Below are 26,625 nucleotides of genomic sequence, written 5' to 3' on the forward strand. Positions count from 1 at the left end.
AACATCTTGTCTGTGTACGATGCTTGGGGAAAAAGGGCTGGTATTAGCTCTCGGTTTGCTGGAAGGGTTTGGAGGGCAGGGGGCACTGTTTTGCGGACGCACCCAAGCTTGGTGCCAAGGGTCCATCACACACAGAAAGCATCATCTTCTGGCACCCTGGTATTCTGGGTGTTCAGAGCACCCCTCTTGGCTGCTGCTCATTTCTGGAACTTTATAGTTCTGAATATAACCTTTCCATCAAAAGGTACTGCAGTGGGGGTCTGTTCTTTCTTGCCCGCTCTGGGAGGGAATCCTTGCTGTGACTCTTTACAGCAGTTGGATCCAGATGCTATCCCTCAGACTCTCAAATATGTGGTCTTGTTTTTAGTTCACCAATTTTTATATGCACACATAAACCAGCTGTGGTTGTCTCCAGATGAAATGGGCGTCCCGCAAAATGCATAGAGATTACAGATTCTGCAAATCAATATTGCTCCACTAACTATGTAGGCATTTTGAATGCACATTGGTGAATTTGCTTTGTTTTTATGATAGTTATTATTCAAAGTGTATGCTGTCCATGTAAACTGAAATATATTTATATTATTTTATCTAGCACGTAGGGTTGCCAACTCATCCCTTTAAACCCAAACACATATGAGTTACACAGGTTCAGTGGCTTATTTAATGCAGATTAGGCACCAAGTGAGTTTAATTTGCACCTTAATCAGCCACAGAACCTTTGTAAATAATATGTGTAAAGGGATGAGGCTACCCTACTAGCACCACTCACAAATCCCATGGGTAAATTGCTTTCTCCATCTTCTGGCAGTACCTCTCCGGTGCTGTCACCTTCTCTCTGCTCCTGATGCCTCCTTAGCAAGCTCAGTGCTTTGGAGGTACGAATGTGTATGTCATGAGGGCCACGTATCTGATGTGAGACCTGAAGTAGTGGGGAGGTCTCCCTTGCACCTCGGGTCCTTAAAGCCTTTGGAAATGGAGGCAGAGACTTGGTAGGATACTGAGTGGCAGGGGTGTCAAGGGTAAGGAGCACCGTGCAAGCCTTAGTGCGGGATCCAAACTGAGGTCAAGTCCAGTTGGCCAATGAAGCATAAAAGGGTTAATCAGAAGAAGAATGGTTGAGATCCAAGCCGGGGTCAGTTCCAATCTGGCAGCTGAGTTCAAAAGGGGCAAAGAAGTAGAATGGTAAAGGTACAAATCCTAGGTCAAAGGCAAGCAACAATCAAGAGTAGTCAAACAGGTTTCCAGGTCATAAAAGGTTCAGTCAGATCACACACTAGCAACAAAGGGAACAAGGGGGGGACTTAAGATAATCCAGCAATTTGGCAGTGTCTGGGCTGGGCTTATATAGGGAAGTTTGATGTCACTTCCTGCGCGCCTCCTGGATATTTTCCCGCCTTTTTCCATCAGGTTGAGGTCACTTCCTGTGCGCGTCCTGGGAATTTTCCTGCACTTTTCCATCAAGTCTTCTGCGCAAGTTCGGGTTGGCGCCCTGAAGCATCTTTGGCTCATGCTCAGTCGGCACAGATTTCCTCTTGCGGCAAGGCACCATTGGTGTATGCGTAATAAGCCGTGGACTCTTGCGGCATACACACTCCCAAGCTAGGCATAGAGACACATAGTGCTGGTAAGCCACGCCCCTGCTCCCTCCTCACAGGAACTTGACTGACAGCAGCAGGAGCCTATAGCTCAACTGACCTCAGTTTCTCCTGTGATAGCGGAAAGAAAGCAGAGTGGTGCTGGAGCCGGAGACGGCGCTGGCGCAGTGACATGGAGCCAGGCTAGTGTTTAGCTACGGGGGTGTTTTTTACCTTAATGCAAAGTATGCATTACGGTAAAAAAAAATTTAGACTTTAGAACCATTTTATGGTAGAAAGGAAAAAGCATGAGAGAGAGCAAAGGGAGAGAATGGTATAGAGAAGGATAAGGAGGAGAGCAGGAGCTCATCTCCCCCATCCAGTAGTTCTTGACTGCCTGCCAGCTTTAGAATGACATTTGTAATGACTCATTTAATTGTGCACTTGAAGCCTGAGCTCTAGTCTCACTTACAGAGAATTTGGGAGTTGAAGATCAGATATTATAATGTCAAATAGATATAATTTGGGACCATAAATCTGTCACCAGAATCCTGAGATATAATTGAAATCCTGACGAACATCTGAATCACCCTGCGTCTGAGGAACTCTGAGTATTTCTTTGTGTAATGACAGATGTTTAATCCACTTCATCAGCACTTTGTCAGGTACTGGGCCCGTGCTGATGTATGTCAGCTAATTACACTGTGCTGTCATTTCTATCTAACGTGAGGCTGGAAGTGAAACGCGGACACTGGGAGCGTCCGGCCCGAGCAGCAAAAAGATAATGTGTGCTGGTATGCACCCTAGGGGCCTCATTTACTAAAGCCAAAGGGTCCTTCTCGGAACATTGATGACCACTGATGTGCAAAATGCTTTTCAACACAAACAGCATACTAAAGACAAAAAAAAAACAACCTTTGCAATGGAACTCTGTGCAGCCTGGAAAAGGACTGCTTGTGGAATTTTACTGAGCACCGCCACCCATTACTAAGCTTGGATATTCATGACTTATGCCACGTACACACGATCGGAAATTCCCCCAGCAAAAGTCTGATGTGAGCTTTGGTCGGAAACAACCGTGTGTATGCTCCATCAGAGCGCAGGTTTAATATTTTTTGGTCAGAAAAAGTTTTGGAAATTACAATCCTCTGTACAAATTCCGACACAAGTCACCGCGTTCTTGACGGTCGAAAGTTCCGAGAACTTTTGTGTGACCGTGTGTATGCAAGCCAAGCTTGAATGGAATTCTGTCAGAAAAACCATCCAAGTTTTTTCTGACGGAAAATCCGCTCGTGTGTATTGGGCATTAGACCCCTTTCACACTGGGGAGGTGGATCCATTAGCAGTAAAGCGCCACTAGTTTTAGCGGAGCTTTGCCATCATTTTAGCGGCACTTTTCGGCCACTTAAGGGGGACGCTTTTAACCCCCGCTATTGCCCGGAACCACTATATACAGGAGCGCTGTATATAGTGCTTCTACACCGCCCCAAAGATGCTGCTTGCAGGACTTTTTTTTCCCATCACGCAAGCGCACCGCCCCAGTGTGAAAGCAATCAGGCTTTTACACTGGGGAGGCATGAGAGGCAGTTTTCAGGCAGTTTTCAGGCACTTTACAGGCGCTATTTTTAGCGCTAAAACGTCTGTAAAGTGCCTCAGCGTGAAAGGGTTCTTAACGACTTGCCGCCCGCCCTATTACAAATAGACGGCGGCAAAGTGGTTTCATAATCCTGACCGGACGTCATATGACGTGATCAGGATTATGAGCCGCTGCGTGCCCCCGGGGGCGCGCATCGCGGCGATCGTTGTTGCGGGGTGTCAGTCTGACACCCGGCAACTACGATCTCGGTAAAGAGTCTCCGACGGAGACTCTTTACCACGTGATCAGCCGTGTCCAATCACGGCTGATCACAGTGTAAATGGGAAGAGCCGGTGATCGGCTTTTCCTCACTCGCGTCTGTCAGACGCGAGTAGAGGAGAGCCGATCGGCTGCTCCTCTGACAGGGGGGGTCTGTGCTGATCGATTATCAGCACAGCCCCCCCGAGGATGCCCACACTGGACCACCAGGGATGCCACCAGACCACCAGGGATGCCCAGCAGAGGTAATCCTCCCTAGACCACCAGGGATGCCAGTCAGGCACAATGGATGCCAATCAGTGCCCATAATGGATGGCAATCAGTGCCCACAATGGGCATCACTGATTGGCATGCATTATTGTTTGGCACTGATTGGCATCCATTAGTACAGTATAACACCTGTGTTGCTAATGAGTGCCCACCTGTGCTGCTAATGAGTGCCCACCTGTGCCGCTAATGAGTGCCCACCTGTGCCACCTATCTGCCCACCTGTGCCGCCTATCAGTGCCCACCCATGCCCATCTGTGCCGCCTACCAATGCCCATCTGTGCCGCCCATCCATGCCAATCAGTGCCAGCTATCAGTGCCAATTTGTGCCACCTATCAGTGTCCATCCGTGTCGCCCATCCGTGTCGCCTATCAGTGTCGCCTATCAGTGCCGCCTATCAGTGTCCATCAATGCCACCTCATCAGTGCCACTTCATTGGTGCCCATCAGTGCCGCCTTATCAGTGCCCATCAGTGTAGCCCCATCAGTGCCCATCCGTGAAGGAGAAAACGTACTTATTTACAAAGTTTTGAAACTGAAACAAAAAAAAAACATTTTTTTTTTCAAAATTTTCGGTATTTTTTTATTTGTAGCACAAAAAATAAAAACCGCAGAGGTGATCAAATACCACCAAAAGAAAGCTCTATTTGTGGGAAAAAAATGATAAAAATTTCATTTGGGTACAGTGTAGCATGACCGCGCAATTGTCATTCAAAGTGCGACAGCGCTGAAAGCTCAAAATTGGTCTGGGCAGGAAGGTGTTTAAGTGCCCTGTATTGAAGTGGTTAAAGTGTATGAAAACCCAATCAACTTCTTTATAATAAGTGCCTTTTTATATCAAAGGCGACTTCAGTAACTGTAAGAAACTATTTACGTTTTGAACCACATCAGATTCCCATGACGTGAACCAAACTGGCTTTCTATTGAGACGGTTCACATATCTGCGGTGCGGCAGCAGTGCGAATTTAAAAAGAGTCCTGTGCATTTTCTGAGCACTGCAGTGCAGTTCAGGCTAGGATGGATTTTAAGGTGAACCCCACACAAAAATAAAAATAAAAAACATGCCCCCCCAAATCTGGTATGGATTTTGAGGGGAACCTCACACTTAAAATAAAAAAAAATGGAATGGGGGTTCCCCCTCAAAATCCGTACCCGACCCTTATCCAAGCATGCAGGAAAGGGGGGTTGACAAGCGAGCCCCCCCTCCTGAACCATACCAGACCACATGCCCTCAACATTGGAGGGGGTGCTTTGGGGTAAGAGGGACTCCCCCCCCCCCCCAGCACCTTGTCCCCATGTTGATAGAGACAAGGGTCTCTTCCCTACAACCCTGGCCGGTGGTTGTGGGGGTCTGCGGGTAGGGGGCCTATCGGAATCTGGAAGCCCCTTTTAACAATATGGCCCTCAGATACCACCACCCACCCCCCCCCTACATTGTACCCCTACTCATTCAATCAAAAATAAATAAAAACACAGATAGTTTTTGACAATTCCCATTATTTAAAAAAAAAAAAACAAGAAGCAAAAACAATGTCCCCCCCGTGTAGATCCAGCATCAATCACGATGAATGCCACCGCAACCTGAAAAAAAGGGCTCTGTACCCGTCACTGGCTCCCGCCATCTGACAATTCTTAAATAACTAAGGGGCGGGGCACCCGATGATGTCAAAGGATGGCTCTGCCCCTTGTGACGTCATCGACCCAGCATGTACCGTCAAAAGTGGGCGGGGTCACCCGGTGATATCGCTGGATGACCCTGCCCCTTATTTAGGAACTGTCAGATAGCGGAGCTGAAAGATGGCGAGAGCCAGCAACGGGTACATAGTTTTTTTTGGGTTTTTTTTTTTGGGTTGCGGCATCGTTCATCGTGATTGATGCTGGATCTTCACCAGAGGACATTGTTTTTTTTTTTTGTTTTTTTTATTAAAGAAGTTGTCAAAAACTGTCTCTGTGTTTATATTTATTTTTGACACTTTTTGGTGAATAAGTAGGGGGTACAATGTACCCCATACTCGTTCACATAGAGGGGGATGGGATCTGGGGGCCCTCTTATTTAAGGGGGATTCCAGATTCCGATAAGCCCCTTGCGCGCAGACCCCCACAACCACTGGCCAAGGTTGTGGGGTTCAAGGTTGTGGGGAAGAGGCCTTTGTCCCAAGGGTCTAGTATGGATTTGGGGGGGGGAGCTGGCAACTCATAAATATTTCTGTAGATTACATTAAAAGAAAAGATTTTCTGCAGCTCAGATGCACTTTATTGTCCCTTTACACCCCTGGAATGAAGACCTTAATTTTCTACAAAATGAATGTTTTGTGTCTGATGCATGCAATGATCCCGCACAGATCTACACCCGGGGATACACTTGGAGATCTGGTCAGCCAGAGGCTCTAATAGGCTTCAAAAAAGAGTGCCCCCCCCCCAAAAAAAAACAACAACCTACCAGCCACCACTGTTCAAGAGCATAGATAGCCCATCGGACCAGAAAATATTCTTCATCTTCTTTTGCAGCATAACAGCAACTGTCACTTTTAATTACCGCAGTCTTATTCCGTCATTTCTTTTAGAAACTTAGTGACACAGAAGAACAGTTTGTTCTGGAGGTGCTGTCTGGATGTGTACAGTACACAGATCTGCTAGACATCGTTGTCGCTGCTTTTTATGCCAGAGATGGGAAGAATTCTTTAAAGTCAGAGCATGCTTTGTATCTTGGTAAGTGTCCATGTTACAATTTTACAATATTTACTGTATTAAAAACCATTGCAACCAATTCTGAGAAAACCCTGAGGCTACATTCACAGTTTTGACAGGCGACTGTCGCATAGGGCAGCCCATTTACGTGAATGGTCTGCCCTGTACGTGTTTGTCACCCCGAAAAGAAGCTCCTTTTCGGGGTGACAAACTTCACACAATTTTGAAAGGTCGCGTCGCGTGTGGGGTGAGGTTGAAAGATAATGGCACCCAAACACACGCAGTCCAGTGTGCTGCTATTGCCATGCAATTTGAGATCAGGGTGGAATCTCAGCGATTCTGTCCACAATCCCAAATCGCAGCATGTGAACAGGACCTGAATCACACGCGGTGCGTTTTTGGCACATGCCATGTTTCACAGGTGCATGCTGGGAATCCAGAAAATTTACCAAAAACATGATATGTGCTTTTGCAAAACGCATACTGCATTTTTAAGCTTGGCTATGTGTGTATATAGGGATAGGTGGCGCTGCCTTTACGCCTAGAGAGTGACCCCCGGTGGTGACTGGCAGTAATAGATTAAAGTCTTAATTGGAGTTCTGGGTGGTGTGGGCTAGGATAATAAATACCATTAACTGCTGACTAAGAGGTTATCTGAATTTTTTTAGGCATATATATAAAATGTGATTCCACATTAATTCTTATATCAGCAAAAATAAAATATAATAATAATTTACAAATTCATACAATAAAATATTGATACCTATGATAACCTATATCTCCTCACTTGTGTATAAACTGCTCGGTGCTTAATATATTTAAAGTGTTACGTAATAGATATTATATATAGATATAAACTCTGCTTGGCTGATGTTATATGAGGTACATCAAAAAAAAAAAATCGTATATTTAGTTATAATGTGCATAGTAGTGATTAAAGTGAAAAGTCTCCAAGAGACTTTTTTTTGCGATACGGCATTGTGTTATTTTAACTGACAATTGCATGGTCCTGTGACGCTGTACCCAAATAACATTTATATAATTTTATTTCCACAAATAGAGCTTTCTTTTGGTGGTATTTGATCACCTCTGCAGTTTTTATTTTTTGTGCTGTAAACAAAAAAAGAACAACAATTTTGAAAACAATATTTTTTACTTTCTGCTATAAAATATACCCAATAGAAACATTTTAAAAAATACATTTTTTTCATAAATTTAGGGCAATATGTATTCTGCTACATGTTTTTGATAAAAAAGAAAAAATCCCAATAAGTGTATTTTGATTGGTTTGCGCAAACGTTATAGCATCTACACACTATGGTATATATACTGAAATTTTGATAACATTTTTATTTTTTTAGTACTAGTAATGGCGGTGATCAGAGACTTATAGCGGGACTGCGATATTTTGCGGCAGATAATCTGACACTAACTGACACTTTGTGGGAACCAGTGACACTAATACAGTGATCAGTGCTAAAAATATGCACTGTCACTATACTAATGACACTGGCTGGGAAGGGATTTAAAAATCTAGGGCGATGCCTAGCCAGTGTTTTTGCGTACTACTATGTGTGCTGCTTTTACTAAGGGAAGTGATGGATTTTATTTTCAGATTTACTGGGAAAGAAAATCACTTTCCCAACGTCAGAACAGAGCCCTGTCTTGTTTACATTCTGTGTCTCTTCCACACTTCCGGTGGCTGGCACCCGCTGATCGGCTTCTGCTGTGAAAAATCACAGCAGAAGCGGTGCATGCATGCGCTCCACGTAAGTGCAGAATCGCATATATATATATATATATATATATATATATATATATATATACATGATTCTGCAAAGCACGGTTGCCCTTTAGCAGTAAATTTGCTATGGGGAAGTGATTCAAAATGCAATTTTTTTTCTTTAAAATAACAAACATGTTATACTTACCTCCTCTGTGCAATAGTTTTGCATAGAACAGCCCCGATCCTCCTCTTCTCTGATCCCTCACCGGGGCTCCTTGCTTCCCCCTCCCCCTGCGCTGAGCCCGCAATCACGGAAGCAAGACAGGTGAAAATGGAAGCAGCTGCAACGATGACATTGCGGCGCTGATACAGCTTCCTTTTAAGGTACGTTTCACATAATGTGCTAGTATACGATGCATGCTAGCACAATATGCCTTTGCCTTGCAGGAAGAAAAAAACTTACAGCGTTATACAACTTCTTTAATTGTGTATTAATCTCAGGTAAAGGCTGGATAGTCCAGGAGGTTGATCAGAAATCAAATTCAGAAATATTTTTCTATATTCAAAGTTTCCAGATTTCCAGTCTATGATATTGCTTTTATGTTGTCACAAAATACTTTTACTTCCACAGTGTTCTGTTACATCACCACGTTTAAACTAGAAGAATATGGAATTCAGGGCTTCAGTAGAATTATTAAGAGTCAAGATGTTCCCAAGATGGCCAAGGTAAGTTTTTGTTTTTTTTCCTTTCTAATTTTAACCACTTCAGCTCCGGAAGGTTTTACCCCTTTCATGATCAGGCAATTTTTTGCTATACAGCACTACAGTAATTGCGTGGTCATGCAACCCTTTACTCAAACTAAATGTATTTAATTGATCACCTCTGCGGTTTTTATTTTTATTCTATAAACAAAGAAGGACCAAAAGTTTTGATTAAAAAAAACACAATATTTTTTACTATGTGCTCTAACACAGCCCTCAAAAATTACACTCGCACACTCGCATTTTGTGAGTGAATTTTGAGGGCTGGCGAGAAAGGGTTGCCTGGGAGCCGGGGGAGGGGGGCGAGCACCGCCGATCACAAAGGGGAAAAGAGGAGAGCTGCTGGCTGGATGATCAAAGCAGGGAACATCACAGCTTTCATTTCAATAGCTGTGTGTTCCCCCCGTCGGGCGATGTCACATAAGCCCCTCCTCTTTTTCCGGGACTTTGATAGACAGATCACCCATCCAATGCTAGGACAGGTGACATATATCAAAGTTCCCCGGACAAAGGGAGGGGCTTATGTGACTGCGCGCGTTGGGGGAACACATAGCTGTGGTGTTCCCTGCACTGATCATCCAGCCGGCGGCTCTCCTCTCTTCCCCTCCACAGGTAGGCTGCACATGGCACACAGGCTGCACATGGCACACAGGCTGCACATGGTGGGCACAGGCTGCATTGGCAGGCATGGATAAAGTTGGTAACATTTTTACAACTTAATTGCATAAAACATTAATGTGTCATTTCATGAGATAATTTATAGGGGCTGGGCAGGGTAGGGGTTGGGTGGGTCAAATGGTGGCGAGTAACCCTTGAGGCCTGGCTAGTGGCTCAGGACTTGAAATTTTGAGCCGTGCTCTAACACATTGCCGTAGCTGTAGAAAGCTGTAAAATGAGTTCTGCAGCATTTTTGCAGTACCGTTTTTTAGTGTTTTTTTTTTTTAGCAAAACTATACTCCCACAAAAGCTTATGACTCAAAAACACTCATAAACACCAAATTTGCATTTTTACAGCTGAAAAACTCCTCTTCAAACCCACTAGTTTTGTTTTTTGTTTTTCAGCCAGAAAATACTCCTGTCAAAAAACCTGCTGATAATAACCCATGTGTGCATGGACACATAGAATAACATGCTGGGAAGTTTACTGGCTGCAGAAAAAAAACAGGGAGAAGAAACAGGGAGAAGAAATCGAGAGATTGTTCCCTTTGTACAGAGCCCTGTGTTGTTTGTCAACACAGGACTCTGGCCTGTGATTGGACACAGGCGATCAGCAAGTCCCGGCCATGAATCATTGGCCAGGGCTTTCTAACTGACTCTAGTTGTGTACAATTACACCAGATGTCAGCAGGGGGCGTGCATGCGTGCGGCCAATACACAGAAATGGGCAGCAACATACCGGTATGTCACTGTGCCTGTACGGGCTCTCCGTTCGCAGTACTTTGCGGGCAGTCCGAAAGTAGTTAATATATTTGGAAATATGTTCTTGATTGGATATTTAAGTTATTTGCTTTAGATTTATTTAATTTTTTTTGAGAAATTAACATGTCCCATGGTAGGCACTGCCTCTATTTTCTCAGTAATGCTTTAGACCTGAATTAGGATCTTAGTTCACACCTGACAACAAGTAGCGCATGCTACAAGTAATGTGTAAGTGTAAAGCCCCATACACACTACCAGTTTTTCTGCTGAGTTTTTCCTTCAGATTTACCAAAACCATATAATATGAGGTCAAACCTTAGGAGTTTCAATGTGTATGCAATCAGGCAGGCCCTTGTACTACATGGTTTTGGTAAACCTGAAGGAAAAACTCAGCAGAAAAACTAATGGGGCTTGATGCCGCGTACACACGACCGGACTTTCCGGCAGACTAGGTCCAAAGGGATTAGTCCGTCGGACAATCCGATCATGTGTGGGCTAGTCCGATCTCTTTTTGAAAAAAAAAAATCACACGGACCCAGAAATAGAACATGTTTCAAATCTATGCGACGGACTCAATTCTGACGGACTAAAATCAGGAAAACCATTCGTCTGTGTGCTGGTCCGACGGACCAAATATGACACAAGGGTAGCTATTGGCTACTGGCTATTGAACTTCCTTGTTTAGTCCCGTTTACGTCATCACGTTCAAAATGAACGGACTTACGAACGGACTTAGTCCGTTCGTGTGTGGCCAAGTCAGTTCGGTCAGAAAGTTTGTCGGAACTCAGCCAAAAGTCGGGAAGACCATCGGACCTAGTCTGCCGGAAAGTCCGGTCGTGTGTACACTGCATTAAAACAGCGCCAACTTTGTTTAGACATCTCCTTTATTTATGCATTGCCATTAAGAATGTTTAAGCATCTCCTTGGGAATGAACAGGTTGAGAATATCTGGTCTACACAGAATATAAAAAAACTGCTAGGGGGAAGAGGAAGACGTTTTTTGGCAGAAGAGACTTTGCATGCATCTATTGCCAAGAGTCCCTACCTTCTAGCAATTTTTTATTTTTAGAATTTTATTCTGCATTAATAGAGTGGAAGAATGTTACAGTCTTTGTATGTTTTTTTTTTTTCTTTTAATTTCGTCTGCATCTTATTTTGGAAAGATGTACCACCAGAATGGAAAATAAAGGTAATTGGAACAGGAAGTGAGGGAAAATCCCCCCAGCCGGGACACACAGGAAGAAAAACCAGAGTATTTCTAATTCTTGTGATTGTTTTCAGGGAAATACCAATGATTAAAATTGTAAACAAAAACTTACCTAAAGGCTTCTCTCCCTGTACTAAAATTGCTTACGCAGAGCCTACCCATGACCCGAGGGACGTCTAGAATCATTTAGCTCTTTCTTCCCCATCCTGAATGTCCCTGGATTTCCTTCACTGGATTTCAGTTCTTTCAATCATCTAGGCCACTTTTGTCAAATATGTCACATATGTCAAACAGAAGGTCCACGGGCCGAAACCGGCCCACTAGGCCTTGTCATGCATGTGTCATGTGACCCTCGCAACTCCATGGAATTCCATTCTGCCACCTCCGACTCTCACCTTCTGCTCCTGCTCCCTGCTGTCACTTACAAACACATAAGCCTTCTGTATTTAGGTTCCCAGGTCTAACAGATCCCTCTATGCACTCACAGACAGATCTCCAGAATCTGAGGGAGAGAACAGTCTCCCTGCAAGGCAAGGCAGAACTGCCTACACAAGTAGGTACTACAGCCACCTACACAGGAAGGTACTAGAACCGCCTGCATAGGGAGGTACTAGAGCCGAATATACTGATACTAGAGCCACCTGCACAGGGAGGTACTGGGCCAGGTAGGAGAGAGTAGAGATGCGAGGAAGATGCAAGGAAGCTTAGGTAGACAGGGGGTTGGGGTTTCACTCTGTACACAGTGCACCTGTGAACTCTGCATCCCTGCACTCTGTATGCTGCCTACCCCTGAACTCTGCACTCTGTATGCTGCCTACCCCTGAACTCTGCACTCTGTATGCTGCCTACCCCTGAACTCTGCACTCTGTATGCTGCCTATTCCTGAACTCTGTACTCTGTATGCTGCCTACCCCTGAACGCTGCATTCTGTATGCTACCTACCCCTGAACTCTGCACTTTGTATGCTGCCTACCACTGAACTCTATGCTGCCTATCCCTGAACTCTGCACTCTGTATGCTGCCTACCCCTGAACTTTGCACTCTGTATGCTGCCTATTCCTGAATTCTGCACTCTGTATGCTGCCTACCCCTGAACGCTGCATTCTGTATGCTACCTACCCCTGAACTCTGCACTTTGTATGCTGCCTACCACTGAACTCTATGCTGCCTATCCCTGAACTCTGCACTCTGTATGCTGCCTACCCCTGAACTCTGCACTCTGTATGCTGCCTACCCCTGAACTCTGCACTCTGTATGCTGCCTACCCCTGAACTCTGCACTCTGTATGCTGCCTACCCCTGAACTGTGTATGCTTCCTATCATGAAAACTCTGCACTTTGTATGCTGCCTACCCCCGAACGCTGCATTCTGTATGCTGCCTATCCCTGAACTCTGCACTCTGTATGCTGCCTATCCCTGAACTCTGCACTCTGTATGCTGCCTACCCCTGAACTCTCCACTCTGTATGCTGCCTACCCCTGAACTCTGCACTCTGTATGCTGCCTACCCCTGAACTCTCCACTCTGTATGCTGCCTACCCCTGAACTCTGCACTCTGTATGCTGCCTACCCATGAACTCTGCACTCTGTATGCTGCCTACCCCTGAACGCTGCATTCTATATGCTGCCTACCCCTGAACACTGCACTCTGTATGCCGCCTACCCCTGAACTCTGCACTCTGTATGCCGCCTACTCCTGAACTCTGCACTCTGTATGCCGCCTACCCCTGAACTCTGCACTCTGTATGCTGCTTACCCCTGAACTCTGCACTATTTATGCTGCCTACCCCTGAACCCTGCCCTATTTATGCTGCCTACCCCTGAACTCTGCACGCTGTATTCTTCCTACCCCTGAACTCTGCACTCTGTATGCTGCCTACCCCTGAACTCTGCACTCTGTATGCTGCTTACCCCTGAACTCTGCACTATTTATGCTGCCTACCCCTGAACCCTGCCCTATTGATGCTGCCTACCCCTGAACTCTGCACGCTGTATTCTGCCTACCCCTGAACTCTGCACTCTGTATGCTGTCTACTCCTGGACTATGCACTGTGTACGCCACCTACCCCTGAACTCTGCACTCTGTATGCTGCCTACCCCTGAACTCTACACTGTGTACGCCGTGTACCTCTGAACTCTGCACTCTGTATGCAGCCTAGCCCTGAACCCTGCACTCTGTATGCAGCCTATTCCTGTAGTCTGCACTCTGTATGTAGCCTACCCCTGAATTTTGAACTCTGTATTCTTCCTACCCCTGAACTCTGCACTCTGTATGCAGCCTACCCCTGAACTCTGCACTCTGTATGCCTCATAGCCCTGAACTCTGCACTCTGTATGCCTCATAGCCCTGAACTCTGCACTCGGTATGCCACGTACCCCTGAACACTGCATTCTGTATGCCACATACTCCTGAACCCTGCGCTCTGTATGTAGTGCACCTCTAAACCCTGCACTCTGTATGTACTACAGTCCTCATCCCTGCACTCTTTACATAGCACACGCCTCAACTCTACACTCTTTACACAGTGCACCCCTGAGCTCTGCACTCTGTACATAGTGCATGCCTGAACTGTACACTCTGTACATGGTCTACTCCTGAGTACTCCTATGTATCTAAGTAGATTCATAATCATACAGATACAACTGGCCCTTTGAGGGAAACTAGTGGCACATAATTGTGAAGTGGAAGGAAAATAATAAATGGTTTTCAGAATTTTTTACAAATAAATATTTGAAAAGTGCGGTGTGCATTTGTATTCAGCCCCCCTGAGTCAATATTTTATAGAGCCATTTTTCGCTGCAGCTGCAAGTCTTTTTGGGGATGTCTCTACCAGTTTTGCACAATTTTTGCCCATTCTTTTTTGCAAAATAGCTCAAGCTCTGTCAGATTGGATGGAGAGCGTCTGTGAACAGCAAGTCTTGCCACAGATTCTTAATTGGATTTAGGTCTGGACTTTGACTGGGCCATTCTAACACATGAATATGCTTTTTTTTTAATCAAAAAGGTGTTTATTGAAGTTACAGGTATACAACAATTTCCAGTGCACATTTACATCCAAATGGTTTGCAGTTGTCAATATACATACAGGCATTACATCAACACATGACTCCCTCCCTCTGTTCCAAGGTCGCTCAAAGTTCCCTAACAGGTACATCATGTCCGGCCTAAGCATTCCTTGTCTGCCCTTTGCTACAAATCTTACAGTAATCTGGACAGTATTAACTCGTTTGGGCTCAGCCCAGGTGTATCCAGCCAATGTGACCACAGGCGCTCAAACCTTCCCGGGCACCCCCTGTGTTGATAAATATATTTTTCCATAATGAGGGTTCTGCCCATATGTGTTATCCAGGTCGCCACAGCAGGGGGCTCCGCCGATTTCCAGCCCAGCAAAATATGTTTCCTAGCCTGGAACAGCTCCCTGGAGGCCGCCACCCTGATTGGTTCCAAGTATACCCCTAGAATACAGCATATGGGATCCAAAGGTATCTGCGTTTGAAACACCATGTTGATGGTGTCCACTATCTCCTTCCAATATCTGTGGAGCTTCGGGCAGCGCCACATGAGGTGGATGAGATCCCCCTCATGTTGCCTGCACCTACCGCACAAGGGGTCAACCGTCCCGCCCATCCTGCTTAACCTAACCGGTGTGTAATGCGCTCTCAGTGTAATATAAAGCTGTGAGACTTTTTGCGCCACATTCAAGGAACAGGAGGTGGCCTCCTCCCATTGCTCTCCCGTGATTTGACCTACATCCCTTTCCCAAAGTGGCAGTGCTTTGCACGGGTGATCACGCAAGTGCCGCGCCAGCAGCATCTGGTAGCATTGTGATATTATTCCCTTCGTGCCTTCTGCAGAGTCTATAGGACTATATTCTGTGAATCCCTGCACCCCCTGAAGCTGTCTACTCTTGTTCCAAACTTTTTGTATCATGGACAACGTAGGGGTCAATTTGTTGGAGCTCTTAGCCCTTGTACACACGGTCGGAGAATCTGTTGGAATGTGTCCTATCGGACCGTGTTGTCGGATAATCCAACTGTGTGTGGTATGCATCGGATTGATTCCGTTGGAATATCCGTCGGACCAAATTTTCCAACATGTTGGAAATATTTTCCGACAAACTGGTCCGATCGGACATACTCTGATCATGTGTAGAGAATTTTGATCGGACAAAGTGCCACGCATGCTCAGATCAAATTCCTACACCAAAGCTATTGACTACTAGCATGAACGTAGTCCCGTCGTAACGAAATAACGTCATCACGTTCTGAATGATCGGATTTTCCGACAACTTGGTCCAACCATGTGTATGCAACAGTTTCGGACACAATACGTCGAACAAAATCTGTCGGACAAAATCCAACAGATTTGGTTGGCAGAATGTCCGACCGTGTGTACAAGGGCTTAAACATCTGGGCCTCCAGTCGCATAGGGATGGTCTCTGCCCCCGACACATGAAGCAGCAGCCTGGCTGATGAGCCCACTGGTTCATGCGACATGGAGCCCACCAAATGTTGCAGCTGGGCCGCAACATAGTACAGCCAAGGGTTGGGTACCGCCAACCCTCCGCTGTCCTTAGAGCGCTGCAGCTGTTCTAACTTGATCCTAGGGGGCTTCGTGTTCCATAGCAACTTCCAAAAAAGCGTATTCACCACTCTGAAGATTTTTAAATGTATTACAACCGGTGAGTTGTGGAGAAAATAGAGTAGTTGGGGCATTAAAATCATTTTTATGAGATTGGCTTTCCCAGCCAGTGACATCCTAAGAGTATTCCCTGTATTTATCCTATCCCGGAATCTCGACAGCAGTGGGCATATGTTCACTGAGCAGTAATCCCCTACTTTGGCCGTAATTTGTACCCCTAAGTACTTGAAGCTAGTTACTACTGGCACGGGACAGGACTCCGGGACCGTTACCTCTCCCTCATTCAAAAGCAACATAGCCGACTTAGACCAGTTAATGGTCAAACCTGAGAACCCTCCAAACTGTTCTATTATGGTCATTACCTGTGGCAAGGACTGTCTGGGGTCGACCAAGAAAAGCAACATATCATCCGCATATAGCATGATCTTCTCGTGAACAACCCCGTACTGAAATCCCTGTATTCCTACGCTGTCTCTTATGAGAGCGGCAATAGGTTCTATCGCAATTGCGAAAAGCAAGGGGGACAGCAGGCACCCCTGCCTCGTCCCCCTGGCCAAGTCAAAATCGTCAAACTTCTTGTCCGCCATCCTAATGTTGGCCTTTGGGGAGGCGTACAGTAGTTTAACCCAGGCCACGAATCGCTGCCCGAAACCAAACTTGCCTAGCACCGCCCATAGATACCTCCAGCCTATACTATCAGACGCCTTATTAGCATCAAGGGACAGAAGTGCCCTACTCTCCCCATTGTCTATCCTCAGCTGCATATTCAGGAATAGTCTTCTAAGGTTCGTGGCTGTGGACTTATGTGGCATAAAGCCAGCCTGATCTTGGTGAATAATAGTGGACACTATCCCCGGAGTGCCAGGACCTTGGCCAGGATCTTTACATCACTTTGCAGCAAAGATATGGGTCTGTATGACCCCCGGATCTACTGGATCCTTCCCCGGTTTAAGCAATAAAACAATATTAGCCTTTGTCATAGAATCAGGGAGGGCACCTACCTCCATGCATGCATTAAACACCTTCAATAGTTCAGGCAAAATATCCTCCCCGTATTGTGTGTATACCTCCATGGGAATACCATCTGCCCCGGCGCCTGGCAGGTGGGGAAAGAGCTGGCAGCCGCTATTAAATTCCTCTAGAGTGATCGGGGCGTCAAGTTGTCGCATGGCCTCTTCCGAGAGCCCGGGTAAATTTATAGTGGCCAAATATGATTGCAGATCGTCATCCGAGTAGGTTTCCCTCGACCTATAAAGGTCCTTGTAGAAGTCAGCCAGCTCGGATATAATGATCTCCTGAGAATTGACCGCCTTGCCATTTTTGGCTCGAATGGCCCCAATGGCTGGAGACATCTGTTGTGCTTTTCCGATTCTGGCAAGTAGGCGCCCCGTCTTTTCCCCCTCCTCATAGAACGCCAGTTTCGTAAAAAATCGTTTACGCTCTGCAGTGGAGGATCTCAAGCGGTCCAGGGAGTCCTGAGCCGCCATCCATGCCTCCCTTGCCAAGTCAGTAGGTCCTGTGACATATGCTATTTCCAACCTTTTCACCAAGTCTCCCGCCTGCTCTAGCAGTGCCGAGGAGTTCTGCTTTACTAAGTGTATCTCGTGGATGAACACCCCCCGCATGAATGCCTTAAAAGTTTCCCACGTCAAAAGGTCGTTGGGGTGATGTCGGTGTGTCTGGAAGAAACCCTGGATTTGGGATGCTATCCTATCCGGCGAGAGAAACAGCTTGAGCCAGAAGGCATTCAGCTTCCACGGGGGCCCTGGGCAGTGTACTGGGGGGTCGAGTAATAGAGCCAGGGGGGAGTGATCTGACACTCCAGAGGGAAGTATTCCACTCCCGAGGTGAACCCCACCATGTTGGGGGTACCCACACAGAGGTCTATACGGGACAGGGATCCGTGGGTTTTGGAAAAACATGAGAACTGCCTACAGTCTGGGTTTCGGAATCCGCCATATGTCGGCCCACCCCACTTCCATCATTAATCTACTAAGGGCAGTGCCCCGGCTGCCCCCTGGAGGCACCACCGGGGGATGTCTGTCCATTTTGGGATCCAGGTAGCAGTTAAAGTCCCCCAAAATTAAAACTGGGACCTCCTGTTTATTGGCCAGATACGATAACAGCAGCTGAAGCACCTCCCGTGAAAACGGGGGGGGGGGGGGGTGGTATGTACACAAAAGCAAGAATTAAAGTAAAAGCATATATTTTACAATACAGAAAAACAAATCTGCCAGATACATCTATAAGTGAATCCAGTTCCTGGTATGCCAGTGCCCGGTGTATCAGAACACTCACCCCCCGAGAAAACGAAGTGTGAGTGGAGTGATAGGCCTTCCCAACCCAGGCATTGTGTAGAAACTTCACCGTGTCCCCCTGCAGATGCGTCTCTTGAAGGCTTATAATGGCCGGGTGAAATTTTTGTAAACCTGCAGAAATCATGGTCCTTTTCAAAGGATCATTTACCCCCCGGACATTCCAAGTCACTATGGGTGTAGTGGACATAATCCGGTTGGATAGAATCTACTGTACCTACTGGGGGTTTCCGAGCCTCCAAACATCACTCCCGCAGAAGCCAGACCTGCACTTCTCGGATAAACAGGAGGGACTGGTATAGAGAGCGTCAAGCCCATGGTAGCAAAAAGAATGTATCCTTTGCACTGGATATGTGATGCAAAGCGGTAAAAAGCCTTGTAACTCCGCTGCCGAGCCAAACCGACTAAGCAGCAACAGTAAATGAACTGATCAACTTGTAATCTTGCTCCTGCCAACCGGGCAGGATGAACAATCACCCCGACAACAGAGGGGTGGCCCATGCGTGCCTCCGGCTTGGCGGCCGGGCACACGTAAGCTCGATCACAGCTCAACGCCAACCGTGGTTGTAAAGAGCGGATGTAGAACCACATTTCAACCGAACATAAAACTCGTCACCGTCGAAAGCAGGCCGTGGACGGAGATAAGTTCGCTGATAATGATCATCAAGTAATGTCCCCTTGGTAACTGTGTAAAAACATCTCAGGTGGATGAGTGCCGGTTCTTCATAAACCCTCTGTAGGTATACACCATGAAATTAATCCTCTTCTCTGTGGCGGATGATGTTCTCATTGTGGTCAAGCCATATGGCGGCATCTTTCGCATTTTAAAAAAAATGGTTCTGATCCATGGCGGTGATACGAAGCTTCGCCGGGAACAGCATAGCATATTTCAATTGCAGCCTCTGCAGGCGCTTTTTAGTGTCGGCAAACTTAGAGCGTCTGCGTTGCACTTCAGTGGAGAAATCTGGATAAAAGGATATTCTGCTGCTCTGGTATTGCACTGTGCCCTTCTCTCTGGCCAACCGTAACACAATTTCCCGGTCCCTGTAGTTCAGGAGTCTGACTAACATCGCTCTTGGGGGGCCGCCCGGTGAAAGGGGCCGTGGCGGGACTCTGTGCGCCCGCTCCACTGCATACAGAGGGGAGAAAGCCTCCTTGCCAAATACTTCCTGCAGCCAGTTTTCCATATACTCACCTTCTCTGGCAACCCCACAACACGGACATTGTTGCGTCTTAAGCGATTCTCAATGTCGTCTGTTCTGTCAAATGCAAGGTGCGCTTGCTACGTTGCCATTCGCACATCACGGTTCAGGTGAGGCAGTTGGTCTTCCATGTCACTCACCCTCCCCTCCACTGCCGTGGTTCTCTCACTGATTTTTTGAATATCATGGCGCAGCAGGGACACTGTCTCTTTCAGCCCCCCAAATTTCTCCTTAAGGTCACCCACAGAGGCTGTGCATCTCTGTACTGCATGCAGAATCTCACTTAATGTGGGCTGAGGTGCATCATCTGTCTGCTCATCAAGCATGCCAGGCATAGGATCAGGAATAGAATCCATAGGAGCACTATCGTCTTCTCCATCAGCATGAGTTGGGGAGGCCTGTTCTGTAATGGACGCTGAGCGCAGTGCTGCTTCTGGGGACATGTCCTGTGGGCTTGTAAGCTTCTGGGCATAATATAGCATGTCCCTGGGCTGATCTTTGGCCGGGGGGGGGGTTTAGATGACTTACCCCCCTGAGCAGCTTTCTTGTCCTGGCCTCGTGGCGTGCTCTGTGGCTGAGACTGCCAGGCACCATCTTGGCTGTGTGCAGCGGCCGCTGCTGCGGCTTCTCCCCGGTGTTTGCGGGTCATCACGCCCGTTATGAGAGCAGCGGTGAGGTCCCTGAGGGTCTGGGCGTTGGTGTACGGTGAATCCAACCTGATTTCGGTGGTAGTGTCGGCGGGGAGAGGATCGGTACAGGATCACCAGCGGGAGCTCCGTAAAACACTGCTGCTCACATGCCCAGTCAGGCCACGCCCCCACATGAATATGCTTTAATCTAAACCATTCCATTGTAGCTCTGGCTGTATGTTTAGGGTCGTTGTCCTGCTGGAAGGTGAACCTCCGCCCCAGTCTCATGACTTTTGCAGACTCTACCGGTTTTCTTCTAAGATTGCCCTCTATTTGGCTCCATCCATCTTCCCATCAACTCTGACCAGCTTCCTTGTCCTGGCTAGTTTTACTTTGTTTTTATCAATAAATTTACTTGGGATAATGCACTAGGTTGGTGAGCACTTTTTTCTTTACTTTTTCTATATTTATTTGGCGTCCAGGGTACAGGCCAATTCATATTCTGGTTCCAGTAAAAACTGGACATGCTCACGGTCTGTCTACAGATGTATGAGGGGTGTTGTATTAGTTTTATTGTTAAAGGCATTTTTTAGTACTATACATAGAGTATAGGTCTGTACCCTAATGTAAATAGCATGGAAAGTACACTGCTTAACTGGAGAGTACAAAAATGGTCTAAATTTTTATTGTCTTTTAGTTTATTCTTACAGACTTGCGTACAGAACCACCTAGAATGTCTCATCCTGCTATTTGATTTCTGTTATTTTTTTTTATTTGAGCTGTCATGACGCCTGCAGTAGAGGGAGATATGTACAACGTTTCCTGATTGCTCCATCGGTAACTTGTGTATATTATCTAAACCAGCGGGAGCAATCACAGATCTGTAGAAACTGCAGCAGTATCCCCAGATACCTCTTGCGTCCTATTCCCTTAAATCTCTTCTGTTACATCTGTCCTTGTGTTGCTGGGTATATAAAGCGCAGTTTGCTCAGAGTTCACGTGGAGCTGATAATGTGCTGGATTATCAGTGGAGTTGCTGGATGTCTTTATTTCACTCTCCAGGATGTGGAAACCATGTAGTCTCCTGCAGATGTAGCAGCAATATCAGTAGTGTGGATAAGTGCAGCAGGTGGGATGTGAGCCACCTCACCAGTGACATCACACCTCCATCTCCGCACTAATGAACATATGCATCTCACACATTAGCGGCCTATAATTAGATCTCTCTGCTACTCGCAGTTCTCCCTCTCTACCGAAATAGTCCTAGTCTGCCAGAAACATGCCTTGCTTACATCACATCAAAGAAGCTTGTAGCCTGAGTGATGAATATGCGTGTGTGTTCAGAATTGCATATGATGGTGTGCGATGTGGGATAAGGACCTTCAGCTTGTCTCCTGTATGAAAGTGCCTGGAAAAACTAGCATGATTTTTAATGCCATGCAACCCACTTCCACTTGTGTTTCCAGTGTAGTTTTCAGGTACCTGTATGAAGCTCAAGATGATGAGGGTGGCCTCTTGCACAGTTCCTGTCGGAGCACCCCTGGAAGTTGAGACGGGAACTTGCTAGGGCAATGGAAGGGTACAAGTGCCAGGCTGCTGGAACTGCTGACTTGAACTTGGGAACGCTGGTAAAGCTCAGCAATGAGGACACCCTGACTTCACCCAGACCAGTAGAGAGCAAAGCCGGTTCACAAGCCAAGTTCGGTAACGAAAGGCACCAAATCACGAATAGTATCAAGGTCAGAGAGGCAATGTGCAGGCACTGAGGTCCGGAATCTTGGTTAAGAGTCGAGGCCGAGTTTGGTAACACAGGTAGGTAGCAGACATAAACAGGCAGAGGTAGAAGAAGCTGGGTTGATAACAGTCAAGAAGGATTTAGGACCAAGGATAACAGGGATACAAGCTGAAATCCATACCAGCAATGACCCCATGCAAGCCGCAGGAATTAAAGTATAACTAAAGCCAAAACTTATTTGCAAAATTTTATAACAGAAATGAAGAAAGGGTTTTTTTTTCCCCTCAACATTTTCAGACTTTTTTGGTTTGTTTAGCAAAAATAAAAAATGCAGTGGTGATTAATCACTTGGCATCCACACTATAGCCAAATGACGGCCACAGTGCGGACCTGAATTTTCCGGGAGGGCATCATATGCGCTGAGACTCGGGTGATCACAGATCCGAGTAAGGGGTCAGTCCCGGCCCCTTAGCCAATGACAGCTGATCACTTGATATAAACAAAAGCTCGGTAACCGTTTTTTTTTTCTCCTCACGCTGACAACATGAGGAGAAAAAAAAGCTGATCACTGGTTTATGTGCAAGGGACATCGGTCCCGAATAGGAAAAGGCAATTCTGCCTCATCTGTGCCCACCAGTACCCCCTGCCAGTGCTCAACAGTGCCACCTATCAATGCCCACAAGTACCACCTATTAATGCCCACCAGTGGTTCCAATCAGTGCTACCTAGCAGTACGGCCAATCAATGTAACCTACCAGTGCCAATCAGTGCACATTATTGACACCCATCAGTGCCCATCACTACCACGCAACAGTGCCCATCACTGCCACGCAACAGTGCCCATCACTGCCACCTATCGGTGCCCATCAGTGCAGCCTCATCGGTGTACATCAATGAAGTTAAAAAATGTTTTTTTTTTAATTCAGTGTTTTCAATTTTTTTTAACAAAAAATAAAAACGCAGAGGTGATAAAATACCACCAAAAGAAATCTCTATTTGTGGGAAAAAAAATTAGAAACAATTTCATTTGGGTACAGTGTTGTATGATCCCGCAATTGTCATTCAAAGTGCATCAGCGCTGAAAGCTGAAAATTGGTCTGGACAGGAGGGGGGTTTGAGTGCCCAGTAAGCAAGTGGTTAAATACCAGCAAAAGAGATCTCTATTTGTATGAAAAAAATGATGTAAATTTCATATGCGTACAGTGTTGCAGGACCGCGCAATTGTCATTCAAAGTGTGACAGCGCTGAAAGCTGAAAATTGGCCTGGACAGGAAGGGGGTAAAAGTGCCCAGTAGGCAAGTGGTTTAAAAAAAATCTGGCTCCTAACTTTTTTTGCTGGCTCCTAGATTCAAAGTAAATTTGTCAAGCCCTGGGAGCAACTAATGTTATCCTATGTGTCCATGCACATTAGGTGGTTTTCTGGCAGAAAAAAAGGCTAAATGCTCCTAAACGCTAGTACAAAAAAAAAACGCTCAGAATTAGCGGGTTTTTTTTTTCTGCCAAGAGCACTGGTGTTTGCCAGTGCGCATGGACCCTAAGTGATCGGGCAAGGAGATATCTAGAGCCCCAGATGGTTATGTAGGAAGTACCATAGCCAGGCCCAGTAGAAACTGTGGGTTGTATTCTGACACCAGGCTATCTTATTGTTTGAACCCTCTGGGCAGGGCTCAAGTCCTGCGGGAACGCATGGGAACGGAGTTCCTGTACTTTTTCCACAACAGGAGCTCTGTTCCCGTTAGCAGCCGTGTCCTGCAAGACTATGAAGTATGCGAGCTGTGTGACAGGTGCTACACTAGCAGCTGCCGACACAGCTCGCAATAGTAAGTGCCACACACCTGACCATTCAGGCATTGCCAGTAGGGGGCCCCATGACAGCTTCCACTTCGATCTACCTGTCAATCACATCTAGTTGATGGGTAGATCAGCTATTCTGCTCACTGGACATGTAGGGAGAGAGGTGAGCTGAGGGAGGAACATCAGTTTGGGGTGGTGAGCTGAGCACAATACCTGGCAAAGTTTAATGTCAGGAGGGAAGTTTATGTGGAAATATGTGAAGGGTTGGAATAGCAGCGAGTGTGTGTTGGAGCCCTGCAGAGCTTGCAGCCGCCCAAGCTAACATACATCTCCTAAGCAGGAACACATCACTATCTCCCCAAGCATTCTGTCCAGATAATGTGCAGTTAATTTATGACCTTTCCGTTTAATCCAAACTCTGTTAAATGAAAAGTGTAAACTCACCACATAAACACTCTATATACAAAATAAAATTCCCCAATAAAGATCAGAACATGATGTTCACATTTGCATGGAAGCACAATTGAATGAATGCTGATTATTCAGAGAATTACCGTATTTATGTTTATTGAGGATTGTTTTTTTTTTATGTATAATCAGTTAAGCTTCATACACACAATACGAAAATCGGATCAAAAATACCAATTATGAAGTGTTCGTGCATATGAGCGTATCATTTTTTTATTTTTTTTGGTGGGGGAGTGGATCTTCGGTGAGAGTTCCCACACTTTTTTCCCCAGGACTTGACCGCTGCCTCTGGGGTACATCATCATGTAGCCTGGGCTAACGGTAAAGTTCTTCATGGGTTGGCGCTCACAGGTCAAGACATGCGTTTTATGCAGCCTTGAGGGCTGCCCACCACCAACACTGGAGGAGAAGAGAGATGGCACATCAGCTGGTGTTTCCCTGGAATGAAGGTTTGTATAGTGAAATTATTTAATCTAGGAGCCAGGAAGTGGGCAGGCTTTATGAAGAAATACCCTTCAGTTTTGTTGGATTGGACTGCAGAGACTGAAACTGATCGAAATCAAATTACATAATGTTAAAACTTCATACCTGATTAATGATCCTGTCTGCTTAGTTTCTCAGGTTCTTCCTCGATCACCTGAACCTGAACACATGGATAAAAGATGAATGGAGTCAGATATATGATTTAAATTATGTCAAGGAAAATTGGATCGTTCCTTTGCTAAAGTAAGTCTTTTCTGCTATGACGGCTTCATCTCCTCTGTGAAAATGATCACACGGGTTATTGGCTCAAAGTGCTGACCTCTCCTCTTCTAGTCTGAGTTTTACTGTACAGGGAATTCAGAAGACTGGGTCACATTTAGGCACTTGCATCAACTGCATTTAAAAATAAATGTGATCATTTTTTGATTGATACGTTACTGGAAAATTTATGTTTTTTTCTGTCTCACTGGAGATAGTGGCTTTAACCACTTGCAGTCTAGGGCATTTTTTTACTTTTTCAAACACTTTAAAATTAAGATTTTTTTTGCTAGAAAATAATGTAGATCCCCCAAACATTATATATTTTATGAAAGCAGAGCCCTCAAGAATAAAATGGTGGCTGTTGCAATTTTTTATGTCACAGGATACATTGTAGAAAATAATTTTATAATCCCCTGCAGATTTTGTTTGCAGAGAAGTTTGCCCACTCACAAAGAAATTAAGGGTCTATAATTTTTACCATAGGTGTATTTTAAATGATAGAGCCAGAATATCAAACAGAAATCCAGAAAAAACACAATACAAATGTTATAAATTGAGTTGCAGTTTAGTGAGAAGAATAAGTATTTGATCCCCAAGGAAAACATGACTTAGTACTTGGTGGAAAACTCCTTGTTGGCAAGCACAGAGGTAAGACGTTTCTTGTAGTTGGTTACCAGGTGTGCTCACATTTCAGGAGGGATTTTGATCCACTCTTCTTTACAGATCTTCTCTAAATCCTTAAGGTTTCTTGGCTGTCGCTTTGCAACTTAAAGTTTCAGCTCCCTTCATTTTCTATAGGATTAAGAGCTGGAGACTGACTAGGCTACTCCATGTCGTTAATGTGCTTCTTCTTGAGCCACTCCTTTATTACCTTGGCGGTAAGTTTTGGGTCATTGTCCTGCTGGAACACCCATCCACGACCCATCTAAAGTGTTCTGGAGGGAAGAAGGTTCTCATCTAAAATTTTACAATACATGGCCCCATCCATTGGCCCCTCAATGCAGCAAAGTCGGCCTGTAGCTTAAGCAGAGAAACAGCCCCAAAGAATAATGTTTCCACCTCCTCCATGATCATCTTTACCCCATGAGGTGTAACCTTCCACGAAGCTCCAGACTGAGGGCGATTGATGGTTAGTTTGTATTTCTTCTATTTGCAAATAATTGCTCCAACAGTTGTCGCCTTCTCACCAAGCTTCTTGCTGATGGTCTTGTAGCCCATTCCAGCCTTGTGCAGATCTACAATCTTGTCCCTGGCGTCCTTTGACAGCTCTTTGGTCTTGCCCATGATGGTGAGGTTTGAATGGAAGAAAGAGATTCTGTGTACAGGTGTCTTTTATACACGTAACGAGTTGTTAGGAGCACCTTCTTCAATCGACAGGACTAATCTGTGTACCACATGAGCACATACTGTACCCAGTCTGTGAGAGCCAGTATTATTGTTGGTTGGTAGGAGATCAAATACTTATTTTGCTCACTGAACTGCAACTCAGTTTATAACATTTGTACCATGTGTTTTTTTTTTTGGGGGGGGGGATTTTTGGTGATATACTGTCTGTATCATTTAAAATACACCTATGATTAAAATTATAGACCCTTC

General features: G+C 45.7%; 1 protein-coding gene across 1 annotated transcript in view; it reads left to right on the forward strand.

Annotated features, from left to right (window-relative positions):
• Positions 1 to 26,625, forward strand: part of CFAP99 (cilia and flagella associated protein 99) — a 162,205-nt gene that overhangs the window by 17,834 nt on the left and 117,746 nt on the right. Inside the window, exons 3-5 of the mRNA XM_077477913.1 lie at positions 6,264 to 6,408; positions 8,745 to 8,839; positions 24,899 to 25,011. Of these exons, the coding sequence (XP_077334039.1) occupies positions 6,264 to 6,408; positions 8,745 to 8,839; positions 24,899 to 25,011 (353 nt within the window). The remainder of the gene's footprint in view (positions 1 to 6,263; positions 6,409 to 8,744; positions 8,840 to 24,898; positions 25,012 to 26,625) is intronic.

The sequence above is a fragment of the Lithobates pipiens genome, unplaced genomic scaffold (genome assembly GCF_037356315.1).
Source record: "Lithobates pipiens isolate NorthernLeopardFrog02 unplaced genomic scaffold, aLitPip1_a1.2 Scaffold_13, whole genome shotgun sequence".
NCBI classification, from domain to species: Eukaryota; Metazoa; Chordata; class Amphibia; order Anura; family Ranidae; genus Lithobates; species Lithobates pipiens.